We start from the raw sequence: 17385 nt of genomic DNA on the forward strand, positions 1-17385 counted from the left end.
CTAGCTGTCAGGGAAAATAAACGTAAAGTGGTCGTCAGTCTAGCCAATCAGCTTTCCTGAAGGACGTGCGGCCTCTTTTAGGGCAACGGCTGCCCCTGGTATGTTAATGCCATATAGGCCACATCCCTTTTGCTTGCATGTCCCCCGTACTTGACATTTGATGTTTTCCCATCGCTACGTGTCCTTCTACAAGCCCTGGGGTCAGTTGTGGCTCTCGGATACCTGATGTCACTCTTCCGCATGGTTTGGCAGTCAGCTCTGACAGTGCAATGTTTGTCAAATCGGGTTGAGAAAGGGGGAAGGAGTACTGCGATTAAGCCGAAAATTCCTTTTTCTTTGTAGTGCAAGCTATGTGAAGCTTTACACTGATACGCGGTACAGCTTGTGTACTCAAGCGCCTCCAAACCTTTATGTACAAAGTGTAGTTTTGTCTTTTCCTTCAATCCACATGTAAGCATTAAAGAATCATAAGACCGCAACCAGATTTTTTTTCATTGAAATGACAGGTAATTATACTGACCCATCACTTGGATTATATATATATAAACGGGTTTTTATGCCACTGAAAGTGAATGGGAAATTTGGATGTAAATGGCCGTCAAAAGCATGGACGTGTATGGCTGTAAATGGCATCGGCTTACTTGGGCACCAGTTTAATGTCAATGGGCTGTCATTGCAAGTTTTGGTGAAAAAGTCACAACCACACAGGTTTTTCTGCCATTGAAAATGAATGGGAAATTTGGGCGTAAATGGCCGTCAATTGCATGGACGTACAGTATATGGCTCTTAATGGCATCGACTTTCTTGGGCACCAGTTTAATGTAAATTGGCTGTCATGTTAAGTTTTTGGTGAATATGTCACAACCACACAGATTTTCCTGCCATTGAAAAATGAATTGGAAATTTGGACGTACATGGCAGTCAATTGCATGGACGTGCATGGCTGTCAATGGCATTGACTAACTTGGGCGCCAGTTGAATGTCAAAGGGGTGTCATGGCAAGTTTTTGGTGAAAGTGTCACAACCACACAGGTTTTTCTGCCACTGAAAGTGAATGGGAAATTTGGACATAAAGGTCAGTGAATTGCATGGACGAGCATGGCTGTCAATGGCATTGATTTACTCGGGCGCCAGTTGAATATCAATGGGCTGTCATGGTAAGGTTTTGGTAAAAAGTCACAACTACTCAGGTTTTCCTGCCATTGAAAAATGAATGGGAAATTTGGACATAAAGGTCAGTGAATTGCATGGACGTGCATGGCTGTCAATGGCATCGACTTAATTGGGCGCCAGTTAAATGTCAATGGGCTGTCATGATAAGTTTTGGTAAAAAGCCACAACCACACAGGTTTTCCTGCCATTGAAAAATGAATGGGAATTTTGGACATAAAGGGCTGTCAATTGCATGGACGTACATGGCTGCCAATGGCATCGACTTACTTGGGCGCCAGTTAAATGTCAATGGGCTGTCATGATAAGTTTTGGTAAAAAGTCACAACCACATGGGTTTTCTACCATTGAAAATGAATGTGAAATTTAGACGTAAATGGCCGTCAATTGCATGGACGTCTATGGCTGTCAATGGCATCGACTTTCTTGGGCACCAGTTTAATGTCAATGGGCTGTCATGGTAAATTTTTGGTACAAAGTGACAACCACACAGGTTTTTCTGCCATTGAAAATGAATGGAAATTTGGATGTAAACGGCCGTCAATTGCATGGACGAGCATGGCTGTCAATGGCATTGACTTACTTGGGCGCCAGTTGAATATCAATGGGCTGTCATGGTAAGGTTTTGGTAAAAAACCACAACTACTCAGGTTTTCCTGCCATTGAAAAATGAATGGGAAATTTGGACATAAAGGTCAGTGAATTGCATGGACGTGCATGGCTGTCAATGACATCGACTTACTTGGGCGCCAGTTAAATGTCAATGGGCTGTCATGAGAAGTTTTGGTAAAAAGCCACAACCACACGGGTTTTCTGCCATTGAAAATGAATGGGAAATTTAGACGTAAATGGCCATCAATTGCATGGATGTGTATGGCTGTCAATGGCATCGACTTAGTTGGGCGGCAGTTGAATGTAAGTGGGCTGTCATGGTAAGTTTTTGGTGAAAAAGTCACAACTACACAGGTTTTTCTGCCATTGAAAACGAATGGGAAATTTGGACGTAAATGGCCGTCAATTGCATGGACGTGCATGGCTTTCACAGGTTTCTCTGCCATTGAAAATGAATGGGAATTTTGGACATACAGTGGGGAGAACAAGTATTTGATACAAAGTGTAGTTTTGTCATTTCCTTCAATCCACATGTAAGCATTAAAGAATCATAAGACCGCAACCTGATTTTTTTTCATTGAAATGACGGGTAATTATACTGACCCATCACTTGGATTATATATATATATATATATATATAAACGGGTTTTTATGCCATTGAAAATGAATGGGAAATTTGGACGTAAATGGCCGTCAATTGCATGGACGTGTATGGCTGTCAATGGCATCGACTTACTTGGGCAACAGTTTAATGTCAATGGGCTGTCATGGTAAATTTTTGGTGAAAAAGTCAAAACCACATAGGTTTTTCTGCCGTTAAAAATGAATGGGAAATTTGGACATACATGGCCGTCAATTGCCTAGACGTGCATGGCTGTCAATGGCACCGGCTTACTTGGGCAATACTTTAATGTCAGTGGGGTGTCACGGTAAGTTTTTGGTAAAAAGTCACAAACACACAGGTTTTCTTGCTGTTGAAAATGAATGGGAAATTTGGACCTACATGGCCATCAATTGCATGGATGTGCATGGCTGTCAATGGCATTGACTAACTTGGGCGCCAGTTGAATGTATCGACTTACTTGGGCAATATTTTAATGTCAATGGGATGTCAAGGTAGGTTTTTGGTGAAAAAGTCACAACCACACAGGTTTATCTGCCGCTGAAAATGAATGGGAATTTTGGACATACATGGCTGTCAATGGCATCCCATTAGAAATGAATGGGATCATTATAGGCAAATTCTGTATAGAACTTTTATACCCCTTACTATCCTGGAATTTTTGATGTGTAAACAATGCTATTTACTCAAAAATTGTAGGACTAGATACATTTAGAATTTTTTTTTTTTTTTCCCAAAAAACCCCCCACATTTACAGGCGAATGGAAAATTTTGGGGGATTATTCGAAAAACTCCCTGAGTCGTTTGAAAATCCCGGTCATTGTGATATTTGAACGCTGACTGTTGGTCAAACGTTTTGGGCATCTAAAAACATTAGCGCCAGAAAATATCTCAAACGTATCTACATCGTGTTCTTCATTAGTATGTGCTGATCTATAAATATTCAAGCAGCCCTTGCCTTAAAAAAAGAGCCACTTGGCTATAAGCTTGCCTTTAGATTCATGTCTATCTCATCCCTTTTGATTCTGCTCATTACACACATACCACAAATACTGTACATGGGGCCAAATGATCATATGCACATTCCCAGATGGTTCAAATAGCCAGCAACCTAAAATCAGTGTTAAAAACATACAAAGAGGAGAGCAATCAGTCTTTGCACTGCACTGCAGTCCCATGTGAGCTTTAGGGAAGGTAAGCAGGGAAGTGGTGGCTCATTAAAAGGTCTTGACTGCAGTGTCAGTTGCATTAGGATCATACATGCAGGTAGAGTGCTTAACAAATTGATTGAATGACCTCTCTTAAAAATGACCAAAGAGCATCCAGAAACATTATTTGCTTTCATTGGGAATTTTAATTTCTGTAGTCAGTTATGGATTTACCATACTATACCAAACCAAACTGAATTTTGAGACAGCTCACTGGGAGGTAACAAATAAATAGAATGGATACCATTCAACCACTAAAACATGTTTAGTTTAGGGATGCATCATGCAAGTAGAACAGTAATGATGGTAAGTAGATTTGGAATTAATGTTACATTATTTTGTAGTCTCACCTTTCTGATGTCTGAGAGGTTTTGACTTCTTTTGAAGCTTTTTGCTTCTTTCACCTTTTGACAATTTGTAAAGCTGAAACACACATACAGTGGGGCAAATAAGTATTTAGTCAACCACCAATTGTGCAAGTTCTCCTACTTGAAAAGATTAGAGAGGCCTGTAATTGTCAACATGGGTAAACCTCAACCATGAGAGACAGAATGTAGAAAAAAAAAACAGAAAATCACATTGTTTGATTTTTAAAGAATTTATTTGCAAATCATGGTGGAAAATAAATATTTGTTCAATACCAAAAACTAATCTCAATACTTTGTTATGTACCCTTTGTTGGCAATAACTGAGGCCAAACGTTTTCTGTAACTCTTCACAAGCTTTTCACACACTGTTGCTGGTATTTTGGCCCATTCCTCCATGCAGATCTCCTCTAGAGCAGTGATGTTTTGGGGCTGTCGTTGGGCAACGCGGACTTTCAACTCACTCCACAAATTTTCAATGGGGTTGAGATCTGGAGACTGGCTAGGCCACTCCAGGACCTTGAAACGCTTCTTACGAAGCCACTCCTTTGTTGCCCTGGCTGTGTGTTTGGGATCATTGTCATGCCGAAAGACCCAGCCACGTCTCATCTTCAATGCCCTTGCTGATGGAAGGAGATTTTCACTCAAAATATCTCGATACATGGCCCCATTCATTCTTTCCTTTACACAGATCAGTCGTCCTGGTCTTTTTGCAGAAAAACAGCCCTAAAGCATGATTTTTCCACCCCCATGCTTCACAGTGGGTATGGTGCAATTCAGTATTTTTTTTCCTCCAAACAAGATAACCTGCGTTTCTACCAAAAAGTTCTATTTTGGTTTCTTCTGACCATAACACATTCTCCCAGTCCTCTTCTGGATCATCCAAATGCTCTCTAGCGAACCGCAGACGGGCCTGGACGTGTACTTTCTTCAGCAGGGGGACACGTCTGGCAGTGCAGGATTTGATTTGATAGTAGCCTTTGTTACTGTGGTCCCAGCTCTCTGTAGGTCATTCACTAGGTCCCCCCGTGTGGTTCTGGGATTTTTGCTCATCATTCTTGTTATCATTTTGACGCCACAGGGATAAGAGGGAGTTGAAAGTCCGTGTTGCCCAACGACAGCCCCAAAACATCACTGCTCTAGAGGAAATCTGCATGGAGGAATGGGCCAAAATACCAGCAACAGTGTGTGAAAAGCTTGTGAAGAGTTAAAGAAAACATTTGGCCTACGTTATTGCCAGCAAAGGGTACATAACAAAGTACTGAGATGAACTTTTGGTATAGACCAAATACTTATTTTCCACCATGATTTGCAAATAAATTCTTTAAAAATCAAACAATGTGATTTTCAGTTTGTTTGTTTTTCGTTTTTGCACATACAGTCTCTCATGGTTGAGGTTAACCCATGTTGACAATTAGAGGCCTCTTTAATATTTTCAAGTGAGAGAACTTGCACAATTAGTTGTTGACTAAATACTTATTTGCTCCAAAGTACAAGTCGCACTGGACTATAAGTCGACTTATTGGGGAAATTTACTTGATAAAATACAACACATAGAAAAGGTATATCATCTTGAAAGGCAATTTAAAATAAAAAATACAATAGAGAACAACATGCTGAATAAGTGTACAATATGATAATGTTACATGAAGCATGAACAACAAAATGCGAACGTGGCCGGTATGTTAACGTAACATAGCTATTAAGAGTTATTCAGTTAACTTTAGCATAAACTACATGCTAACAAGTTTACCAGACCATCAGTGTCACTCCAAAACACCAAAATAACATGTGAAATGATAATGTGTTAATAATTTCACATATAAGTTGCTCCAGAGTATAAGTCGCACCCCCAGTCAAACGATAAAAAAAACTGACTTATAGTCCGAAAAATACGGTAAATGGCATCTGTCATTGGCATTCAGTAATGTTAATGGACTGTATTTTTCCTCAGAATGGAGTGATATTTATATATATTTATTTCCCTGTACTTGGTTTATAAAAGTAACATTTACTGGCCACTTTAATGTTTTTCATTCATTTCTTTTAGTGTTTCTGAATGCTAAATAGTTGCACTTTTCAAGTAATTCATTATTTTTTTCAAGCTTTTTATCTGAGTTTGTGATACATAATAAAATGTCTGAGTGAGTGGTCGTCCGAGACTGGTGATTCCATACTTTTTTGCTAAGGGTTGTAGTGTGGGAGGCACAATGCATTTTCTTTATACCGCAATGTATAGTCAAAAAGTATTACTAATGGATCATACATCTCTTATAGCAGGGGTCCCCAAGCCACGGCCCACGGGCCGGACGCGACCCGCATCCACATTTGGTCCGGCCCCTGAACAAAAAACAAAACAAAAACAAAACAAAACAAAAAAATTGTTTTCAATAGTGATATTTATTTCCAGGCTTTTTTCTGTGAAGAACCCAGAGAGGGTTATATGTTTATTATCTATTTAATTAATCGTGTTATTATTATATTATATTAGATTATATTTAGGGGTGTCAAACGATTAAAATTTTTAATCGAGTGAATTACAGCTTTTTAATTACAAACTAATTAATCGTAATTAATCGCAATTAATCGCAATTCAAACCATCTATAAAATATGCCATATTTTTCTGTAAATTATTGTTGGAATGGAAAGATAAGACACAAGATGGATATATATACACATTCAACATACGGCACATAAGTACTGTATTTGTTTATTATAACAATAAATCAACAAGATAGCATTAACATTATTTACATTCTGTTAAAGCGATCCATGGATAGAAAGACTTGTACTTCTTAAAAGATAAATGTTAGTACAAGTTATAGAAATTTTATATTAAAACCCCTCTTAATGTTTTCGTTTTAATAAAATTTGTAAAATTTTCAGTCAAAAAATAAACTAGAAACCCGCCATTGTTGATGTCAATAATTACTTACACAATGCTAATGGGTGCTGAAGCCTATAAAATCAGTCGCACCCAAGCACCAGCAGAGGGCGACAAAACTCCAAAAAACACAACAAGTGGGCATTTCACTGTGCTGTCATTTTAATCTGTTTGAGCGGGGCATGTGCGTTAATTGCGTCAAATATTTTAACGTGATTAATTTAAAAAATTAATTACGCCCATTAACGCTATAATTTTGACAGCCCTAATTATATTATATTATATTATATTATATTATATATATATTTTTTAATTTACTTTTGTTCCGTGAAGAATGCAGAAAGGGTTATTTGATTGTGGTTTTCTGAAAAACAATACATTTTTACATTTAGGCACTCCTGCAATCGTCACACTTTTTCCTGGTACAAACTGACCCCGGCCCCTCATCAGAGAAGGGAAGGGTTATGTGAGTCTCACAGGAAAAAGTTTGGGGACCCCTGTCTTATAGTGTCAATTTGTAAAGGCAAATATTTTTTCAATGTGCAAATAGGACGCAGAGCGACCACTGGATGGCGCAAAAGCATCTCTATTAGAACTATCAGCGTCAAATTGTTAACGTATACATTCACGGATACTGAACGTGGCACGCATCAAGCAAGGTTATCCCGCTTAAGGTGGACCCCACCCTTTATTTCGCGTTAACCAAGGACAGACACAGCAGGGACAAAACAGCATATGAATAACACATCGAAAGCCAATCCGTTGAGTCGTGGAAAACTTGTGTGAAAACGCAACAAACAAACAAACCATAAGTCCACGGGTAACACTTGTAAGGGGTTACACAAAGAATGGGCGTCAGTTATCACTTGAAAGAGAGCCCAGAGACCTTGACTTTTTTTTTTCTTGGCGCATCATCTGAGCGCACAGCTCATTCAGCGAGTGGCAGAGGAGGAACCAGCAGCATGGAGTGTGCAGGTAAGTCTTGGAGCGTCCTATAAATTGTTTTTTTTAGCTTGGCTTATGTAAAAAGACTGAATATATGATCAAACATAAGTTTCTCTATTGTTGAGTATATACGTGGCAAATACTGTAAATGGATTGTGACATTTTTACGCACAGACTACGCACTCAAATTAGTGAAAACGATTTAACAATTGCGTCTCTAACATAAAAACATTTTATTTTCCAGGGCGCATTTCAATCTTTGTGCGACTCTGAACACTGCGCACCCCGAAAAGCCAAGTAAGGTGCACTAAGGAGGAGAGGCGCGGAGTCAGAGGGTGTTTAAGAGTGAGCTAGAGGAAGAGAGGGAGGAGAGGAAAGTGTCGGACCAGGTGATCGAGTGCGAACAAACCTCCACGGGGGCTGCCGGGTTCGAACACAGGATCAGCGACCATGGTGCCAGCACGCTGCCCGGGACTGGCCCTTCTTCTCCTCCTGGGGTGCACCGTGGCTTTGTGCCTCGGCCAGAACGACACGGAGCCCATCGTGCTGGAGGGGAAGTGTCTCGTCGTGTGTGATTCGAACCCTTCCTCGGACGGAGGCGTCACGTCCTCCCTCGGCATCTCGGTGCGCTCGGCCGGGGCGAAAGTGGCTTTTTCGGCCGTGCGTGGAACCAACCACGAGCCGTCTGAGATGAGCAACACCTCCATGACCATCTACTTTGACCAGGTGAAAATAGCACCAGAAAGAAAAAAAAAAAGGGACATTTGTTTTAATCATTTTATTTATTTTTGGCTTAGATATGGTTTTTAAACGTACGAATAATTTGAACAGTATAGTGCGTAAAACTGATCCTTTGACGCGTACATATTACAGAGACATTTACCATGAAATGCAACTCATTTATTAAGTGTTAATACGCTGTTTTTAAGGGTGCGCAAATCCCCTTTTACGCTTCAATTTATTGACCGAATCTAGTTTTACGTGCGGTCAAGGACTGTGTAACTACAGGTTGCATTAAATCCGTGTCTAATTTAATAGAACCTGAACCTTAATAAGTGAATATTTGTATTATTTGAAGCGAGGGCGTAGGTTTGGTCTCAACATTAGTAGGGACGATATAACAGCATAACCCGCATGTACACTTTTTGCTGGGGACGGGAAATTAATAAAACCAAACAGATTGGGCAACATTTCTCACCAATATGAACCTAATGAATTGATAGCCTAATTGATTATTGCAAAATACATCTGTATTGACTTATACAAACTTTCGAATGTATTGGTTCAGGTGATACGCTCTTCCATTCAAACCTTTGTTTTCAAAAAATATTAAAGAAACACTTTAAAAACTTGTAAATGTATGGATTTAATTAGCATTATTTCGATATTTGAACATAACTCCAATTATAATAAAATACACAATAAATACAAACTTGTTAATAATTACTTAACTATCCAGAAATGAAAAAAAAAAAACATTTCTCTTAAGACCATTTACCATTGTTGAGGAATTTTTATAACATATGTATATAAATTGAATATAACTGAAAAAAATACCTAATCTGGAAAGAACAAAAATAAATAAAAATTCAGCCTTCCTTTGGGTAACAAACACAGCCAAACTCAAAAAAAAAAAAAAAAAAAAAAAAAAAAAAAAAAAAAAAAAAAAAAAAGCTCCTTTGGGCTGCTTTAAAACCACATAAAACACAAATTTGGGAGAAAGGGATAAACCTCAGTTCACTACATTTCTCACAGTTTAATTAACGCTAACAGTAGAAAATACATACGGGAGGACACTTTTAGGTAGCTCCCTACTCAAGTTTTGCAGGTTGGCAAATTCACACAGTTTAATGTTTTGCTAACGCTAATACAGGTCAGACTTTCAGTAGCAAAATTAGTGGTGTGTTCCCCACCTCCACAACATTAACGTCTTTTTACATGAAATACAGTGGCTGCAGCTGCTGCTGGCCCCCCCAAAAACTCTTCTAATATCCCTCCTCTTCGAAGGGGGCGGAGGAGGCGGCATTGGGCTGGGTGTGTGTTTGTGTTTGTATGTGTGTGTATGGGGGGGTTCAAGTCATCAGCCAATCAAACGCGCATTTGAGGGTAAAAAAATGGAGTGGCACACTCAGCAGTGAAAAGGGGTAAATGTAAGTCTGAGCATAATGAAAATAATTCACTTAATAATGGTAGGGTCAATTCTATCCTTACAACATACGGGTAGACAATCTAAATTACATACACAGGGTGTCCAAAAAGTCTCTTTACCATTTAAAACAATTATTAAAAATGCAATTGATTAGATATTTTATTCAGATTTGTTTTATTGTATTCAGTGTTTATTAAAGTTTTTTTAATGGAATAATCGGTCCAATTTTCTTCATCGAGACCTCAATTTCTGCAAATGTTTACCTTGACCTTTTAACTGAATATGTGGCACCACAACTGAATGACCTTCAACCATCATTTTTCAGCAAGATGGTGCACAACCACATTGAGGGTTTTATGTTTGTGGGTTCCTCAATCAAACATTTCCAGATCGATGGATTGGAAGGGATGGGCAAATTCCTTGGCCGCCACGTTCATCAGATATCACTCCCCTGGACTTCTTTTTATGGGGCTATGTTAAAGATATCGTGTATCGAACAAAGATAAGGGACATTACTGATCTTAAGCAAAGGATTACTGATGCCATTGCCACAATTGATGAGGCTATGCTACAGCAAACATGGCAAGAAATCGAGTACTTCGCGCCACTAATGGTGCCCACACAGAAGTGTAAACTTCAATAAACGCTGAATACAATAGAACAAATCTAATCAATTGCATTTTAAATACATTTTTGAAATGAATAAGAGACTTTATGGACACCCTGTATAACTGAAGTCATTATGTAATGCAAATAAGTTTGCTTAAAAGTTGGTGGGGACAATTTGAGCACCATGAAAAGTTGGTAGTTTTATGTCCCTACCGTCTCTATGCAAACATACGCTCTTGATGTGAAGCTGTTTTCGTGTTTTTTTTTTTTTTTTTTTTTTTGGGGTTGTTGTTGAAATTTACGTGGTTGATCTAATGTGACATGCCATTTTCTATCATTATTCTACTTTGCGTTATCTCTATATTTAAGAAGCAGTCACTTGAAGGCTATTTGATGTGTGCGTAATGAGTGTTTTTGACAAAGCACTACCTAAAATTAATCCTTTTAGTATTGCAGGAAGCAAAAATGTCCCTTTTTTAAATTCTGAAAGCAGTCACCTTAATAAAATATAATTTTTAAAGCTAATTTTGAAGAATTTTGAAATTATTCGCAAGTAAACTAACACTATTTGCCTATTACTTATCTTTCTTATTGTGTGTACTGTATGCACCACCATCACATGTTTATTGGAACCAAACCAAACTCCCGTCTAACATGTATCAAGGCGCCTGAAGCAGTTGGCACAGGCTGATTCACTATGTTTTATCATCATTTTTATTTTAAAAATATAACATTTTTTGGCTCTGCCCAAGGATTCAAGATTTCTGGTTTTCAATATTTAAATGGTACTCAAAAGTATTCAAAACACCAATCCTGACCCCATAATTGCTCTATTCGGTTTCTCTGAAACGTTGCAAAAATTGGGTCGTGATAGGACTTTTGTGGTTGCTTAGGGCATGATGATAGCCAAAAGGTGTATCTTAAAATTATGGAAGTCTGAAGTCCCACCCCACTTTGAAACCTGGATCAATTTACAGGAGTGTTACACATAGAAAAACTAAGATACGAGGTATCAGGCAACCCTCAAAAGTTCCTGATTGTATGGCAACAATTTTAAAACACTTGAATTTATAGTAGACCCCTACTACTCTCCTCCTGTCATCATTTGATGTATACGTGGACTTTGAAAAGAAAATGTGATGAGTACTTCAAGGTGTTTGTGTTTTGTGTGTGTACTGTATGTATTGGAATATGTATAGCACATATTTTTAGGGAAATGTACACGGGTAGAGTATACAGTTGTATGGTTTGATATATATTTCTTCATGTGGTGATTTTTTAAAATTTTTATATTTATGTGTGTATCTCGTCTCCTGTATGTCAAGGTAACAGTAGAATATGCCAACAACCATAGGCAGAGTTTGATTTTTTTGGGCAGGGGGGGGCACAACATGTTGATGACCCCGAAACACGGTGTTACAAGAATATTTATAACAATAGTTGACAATGAGTGTTTTTTGTTTCCCTTCATTCTTGAGGGGAATTCTAAATCAGGCTGCTTAGGACAGCTAGACTTTTCGCCAAGATCGTCATCCATTGAATGTGATACACCCGCCGGTGTCAAGCCAATGTAGTTACCCTAGTCAAAATTGTATCCCCTGGGCGGAGCCATATGGAGGTAGATTTGTGTCTTTATTTTCAATCAAAAAAAGTTGCTTCAATCAAAATATATATTTATTTTCAACAAAAAAAAACGTGTTTGAATGCAAAAATTTGAGAAAGAAAAAAAATGCATGTGAAAGTTTTTATTTTTATTTATATTTATTTATTTATTATTTTTGATTGAAGTAAAGTTTTTTTTTTTTTTTTGATTGAAGCAAGTTTTTTGATTGATGTTAATTTGTGTTTGGGCCACATTTTGGCTAGGACATTTTTGTCTTCAAAAAACGGGTTTCTTCAAAAAAATATAGATTTTACAAAAAAAAAAAAAAAAATCACTTCAATCAAAATAAGAATTTCAATCATAGAAAGTTTTTGAATGCGAAAAAATATTTGCAATTGAAAATTAATTTTTCATGAAAAAAGTTTTCTTTGATTGAAGTAATCCTTTTTGTGTTTGGGCCATATTATGATTAGGACATTTGTGTCTAAATCATTCAATCTAAAAAAAAAAGTTGCTTCAAAAAAAAAAAAAAAAAATTGTCAAAAAATAAGTTAAAAAATATATAGATTTAAAAAAAAAAAAAAAAAATCACTTCAATCAAAATAAGAAGAATTTCAATCATAGAAAGTTTTTGAATGCGAAAAAATATTTGCGATTGAAAAATTTGAATTTGAACATTTAATGTTTCATTAAAAATGTTTCCTTTGATTGAAGCAATTCTTTTTGTGTTTGGGCCGTATTATGATTAGGACATTTGTGTCTGAATCATTAAATCTAAAAAAAAAGTTGCTTCAATCAAAAATAAATAAATAAATAAATCAAAGAAAAAAACATTTTTAAAAAATATTTTTTTTTCTAACATAATATATATACATTAGGGCTGTCAAACGATTAATATTCTTAATCAAGTTAATTACAGCTTCAAAATTAATTAATCGCAATTAATCGCAATTCAAACCATCTATATGCCATATTTTTCTGTAAATTATTGTTGGAATGGAAAGATGAGACACAAAATGGATATATACATTCAACATACGGTACATAAGTACTTTATTTGTTTATTGTAACAATAAATCAACAAGATAAAGCGATTATTAAAGCGATTATGGGTAGAAAGACTTGTATTTCTTAAAAGATAAATGTTAGTACAAGTTATAGAAATTTTATATTAAAACCCCTCTTACTGTTTTCGTTTTATTAAAATTTGTAGCTCGCCATTGTTGTCAATAATTACACAATGCTCACTCATGGTACTAACCCATAAAATCAGTTGGACCCAAAGGCCAGCAGAGTGCGCCAAACACCAAAAAACAAGTAACAAGCTGACATTATACTGTACTGTCATTTTAGTTTGTTTGAGCGGGGCATGTGCGTTAATTGCGAAAAATATTTTAACGTGATTAATTAAGAAAAAAAAAATTACCGCCCGTTAACGCGATAATTTTGACAGCCCTTATATACATATATATATATATATTTCTTACCTAAAAATGCCATTACGCTTGATAACGCACATCACTTAAAAGATTTTTTCCCCACGTGTTTCAATTGAATTTCTATTTGTGTCAAGCTATTTTTAAGTTCTAGTTCAGCCCTAATATGTATATGTTATATATATATTAGGGCTGTCAAACGATTCAAATTTTTAATCGAGTTAATTACAGCTTAAAAATTAATTAATCGTAATAAATCGCAATTCAAACCATCTCTAAAATATGCCATATTTTTCTGTAAATTATTTTTGGAATGGAAAGACAAGACAAGATGGATATATACATTCAACATACGGTACATAAGGACTGTATTTGTTTATTATAACAATAAATCAACAAGATGCCATTAACATTATTAACATCCTGTTAAAGCGATCCATGGATAGAAAGACTTGTAGTTCTTAAAAGAAAAATTTAAGTACAATTTATAGAAATGTTGTATTAAAACCCCTCTTAATGTTTTCGTTTTAATGAAATTTGTAAAAATTTCAATTTTGACGTCAATAATTACTTACACAATGCTCATAGATGGCTGAAGCCTATAAAATCAGTCGCACCCAAGCGCCAGCAGAGGGCGGCAAAACTCCATAAAACACAATTAACAAGTGGTGTTTCACTGTACCGTCATTTAAATCTGTCTGAGCGGGTAATCTGCGTTAATTGCGTAATGATTAATTAAAAAAATTAACGCCCGTTAACGCGATAATTTTGACAGCCCTAATATATATATATATATATATATATATGTATATACTTTTTTTTTGGTTTTAATTATATGCAAAGCAAATGACCGTCTAAGGTGCTCGAAAATTAATTTTGACCCCTCATAAAAATTTTGTTTTTTTGTTAATTTCATTCATTTTTGTTGCAGTTTTATTGCTTCACAACTTTTAGATATATGGGAAAGTCAATTACATGCAATGACACTTTTAGGCCCCCCCCCTTAAAATCCGCTTATGCCAACAACTGATAGAAATTGATAGTTTGTTGTTTGTAGAAATTGATAGTCAGTTTGTTGTTTGTTGTTCATAGAAAACGTTTGTAAATAAACATGTTAAGAAAAAAAATATATATAACATGTTCCAATTTACAGGTTTTAGTGAACATCGGCAACCATTTCGACCTGAAAGCGAGTGTTTTCCAGGCTCCAAGAAGGGGGATTTACAGTTTCAGTTTCCATGTGGTAAAGGTCTACAACAGACAAACCATACAGGTGAGCAAGTGATATTTTGTTATGCGAGAACAAGCGCGAGATGAAAAAAAAAACCTCACCCCGCCCTCTTTTTTTCCTCCCCTGCAGGTAAACCTGATGCAAAATGATTACCCAGTCATATCAGCTTTTGCCGGGGACCAGGACGTGACAAGGGAGGCGGCTAGTAATGGAGTATTGCTGATGGTGGAGCGAGAGGACCGTGTCTATCTAAAGCTGGAGCGAGGCACCCTCATGGGCGGTTGGAAATATTCCACCTTCTCAGGCTTTCTGGTCTTTCCTCTATAATTTGACCTTGGATGTGACTCTGCTTGGAATGACAAGAAAACGACAACATGCAATTTATTTTGAACTCTTAGAACTTGTCAGCCAAGGAAGTCGTCGAAACGCCTGAATATTCTCGGCCCCTTTCATCCGCCTCCTCTTCTCCCCCCTCCTCACATCAGTCTATAGTCCAATACTGAAACTTTGGAGATCAAAATATTCCCATCCATCAACTTGTACACAGCCGGGACGTCATTTTGGTGTGTTTGGAATTTTTTTGCTGGCTTGGGAAACTTTGCCAAAAAAGGAAGAGAACATAACCCGGAAGAAGCGATGAGTGCGTTATGCTCGATTTTAAGTTTTGTATAGCCTTAAAGAATATATGGTTTTCGTCCAAGTGAAATATATGGAATTATGGACAAGCTGAGAGAAGTGCTTTCACGCCCAAAGCAGTCTTTTGCACGAATGGAAGTTTTTTCTTTTTTTTTTTTACGTTTTGTGCTGTCGATGGTGTTACGTTTGGATGCTGAAAAATAAGCCAAATTCCGGGCTACGAGAAGAAGAGTTATTTATGAAAAGAAGAAGCCACTGGAAACCACTTGACTTGGAGAGCGCTTTTATTGAGAGAAAATAAGAAAAAAAAAAAGAATCGATTCTATAATTTTTGATTATTCACATTAGTGTGTTTTACATTGCGGAATCTGCATATAGCTTTTGATTGATTCAATGTTCAGTGACGTCGCTCACGAAATGTAAAATGTGGAAACAATAGAAGAATCCCTATATGTCCCGCTTAATAAACTATATTGTATTGTATAGACTAAGTGCATATCTTTTGTTCAAATGAGAGGCCCGCCTGTGGTCGCTGTCCAAGGTGCTGAAATTTCATTTGCTAAAGTTTAAAGCCTGAAATAAGACTGAGGATTGCAGCATGATGTTTAATGGCATGGATTTTTAGGTGAATATTAAATACAGTATGGTAGACGATGCATTGCTTAGCACACTCTTGACTTCAAATATCAAGAAGCAACAGTTTAAGTACAAAATCACATAGCTTAAACTGGTGTTAAGAAAAAAAAAACCTTGAGTGTTACCCTGAGGAACGGAATTTATCATTTTAGGCCTGATAGTACACGATTTTTGCTTGCAGAATCCAACTCTAATCTCAGTTTTTTTCTCTATCACGTCATGTTTTTAAATTACAAGGTCCCTTTTTTCACACTGAAAAAACATGTGAAAAACACGATACCTCTCAATTAAATGTGAAAGAAACAGGCATGATTGCAATGGTTAATTAGCACTATTAGGTGTTTACAAATGACACGCCGAATTGCGTGCGTGAGTAACAATGAAGTAAGTAGGTAAACTGTGGAGAAAAGAACTTTGACGTGTTCGGAAAAAACTAACTAATTTTGGAATTAGGATGCTAATATTAGCTTCAATCAAAATAACAATCTAATTTAACGGATTGTTTTTCTTTCAACTAGTTACCCAGAATTATGTACAGTGTAGGGTTGTTCCGTTCATGTTTTTTTTGGCTCCCGATCCGATCCCGATCGTTTTAGTTTGAGTATCTGCCGATCCCGATATTTGCCGATCTGATCGCTTTTTTTTGCTCCCGATTCAATTCCAATCATTCCAGATAATTTTTCCCGATCATATACATTTTGGCAATGCATTAAGAAAAAAATGAATAAAACTCGGACAAATATATACATTCAACATACAGTACATAAGTACTGTATTTGTTTATTATGACAATAAATCCTCAAGATGGCATTTACATTATTAACATTCTTTCTGTGAGAGGGATCCACTGATAGAAAGACTTGTGACTTTGTAGATTGTGACTAAATATTGCCATCTAGTGTATTTGTTGAGGTTTCAGTAAATGACACTGTGGCCATCCCAAATGCATGATGGGAAGTGGAACCATGACTGTGCAACGTGCTACCAATTGCTATATCTTCTCTGCATTGGGAAATAACATAAGGTGTTAAGACAATGATCATTTGCCACCTTGCTTCCCCACATTGTTTCCCATGATATTTCTAATCATAGGGAGAGGGAATGCAAGGTTTTAGCTAATTAAGAAAAGGCTCCAACGGCTGCCAAAGTTCACTCTACTCATTTTGCACTGCCTTTTATCTCTCTATATAGGTAAAACGGCGTCATTACAGATTGAGCGCGACAATGAGTGAGAGGGTCATGCAGTGCATGCATTAACTGCGTTAAATATTTAAACGT

General features: G+C 36.8%; 2 protein-coding genes across 2 annotated transcripts in view; one reads left to right on the forward strand and one right to left on the reverse strand.

Moving 5' to 3' along the window:
* The window catches only part of neto1l (neuropilin (NRP) and tolloid (TLL)-like 1, like), a 267411-nt gene extending 258882 nt beyond the window's left edge, over nucleotides 1-8529 (reverse strand). Inside the window, exon 1 of the mRNA XM_057824255.1 lies at nucleotides 8217-8529. The gene's annotated coding sequence lies outside the window, so the exon portion shown is untranslated. The remainder of the gene's footprint in view (nucleotides 1-8216) is intronic.
* Nucleotides 7540-15954, forward strand: LOC130908630 (cerebellin-2-like). The gene is made up of 4 exons (XM_057824261.1): nucleotides 7540-7837; nucleotides 8052-8533; nucleotides 14758-14877; nucleotides 14965-15954. The coding sequence occupies exons 2-4, from the start codon at nucleotides 8258-8260 to the stop codon at nucleotides 15160-15162; spliced, it is 594 nt and encodes a 197-aa protein (XP_057680244.1). The 5' UTR covers nucleotides 7540-7837; nucleotides 8052-8257; the 3' UTR covers nucleotides 15163-15954.
* Nucleotides 15955-17385: the final 1431 nt, after the last annotated feature.

The sequence above is a fragment of the Corythoichthys intestinalis genome, chromosome 20 (assembly GCF_030265065.1).
Source record: "Corythoichthys intestinalis isolate RoL2023-P3 chromosome 20, ASM3026506v1, whole genome shotgun sequence".
Taxonomy (NCBI): Eukaryota; Metazoa; Chordata; class Actinopteri; order Syngnathiformes; family Syngnathidae; genus Corythoichthys; species Corythoichthys intestinalis.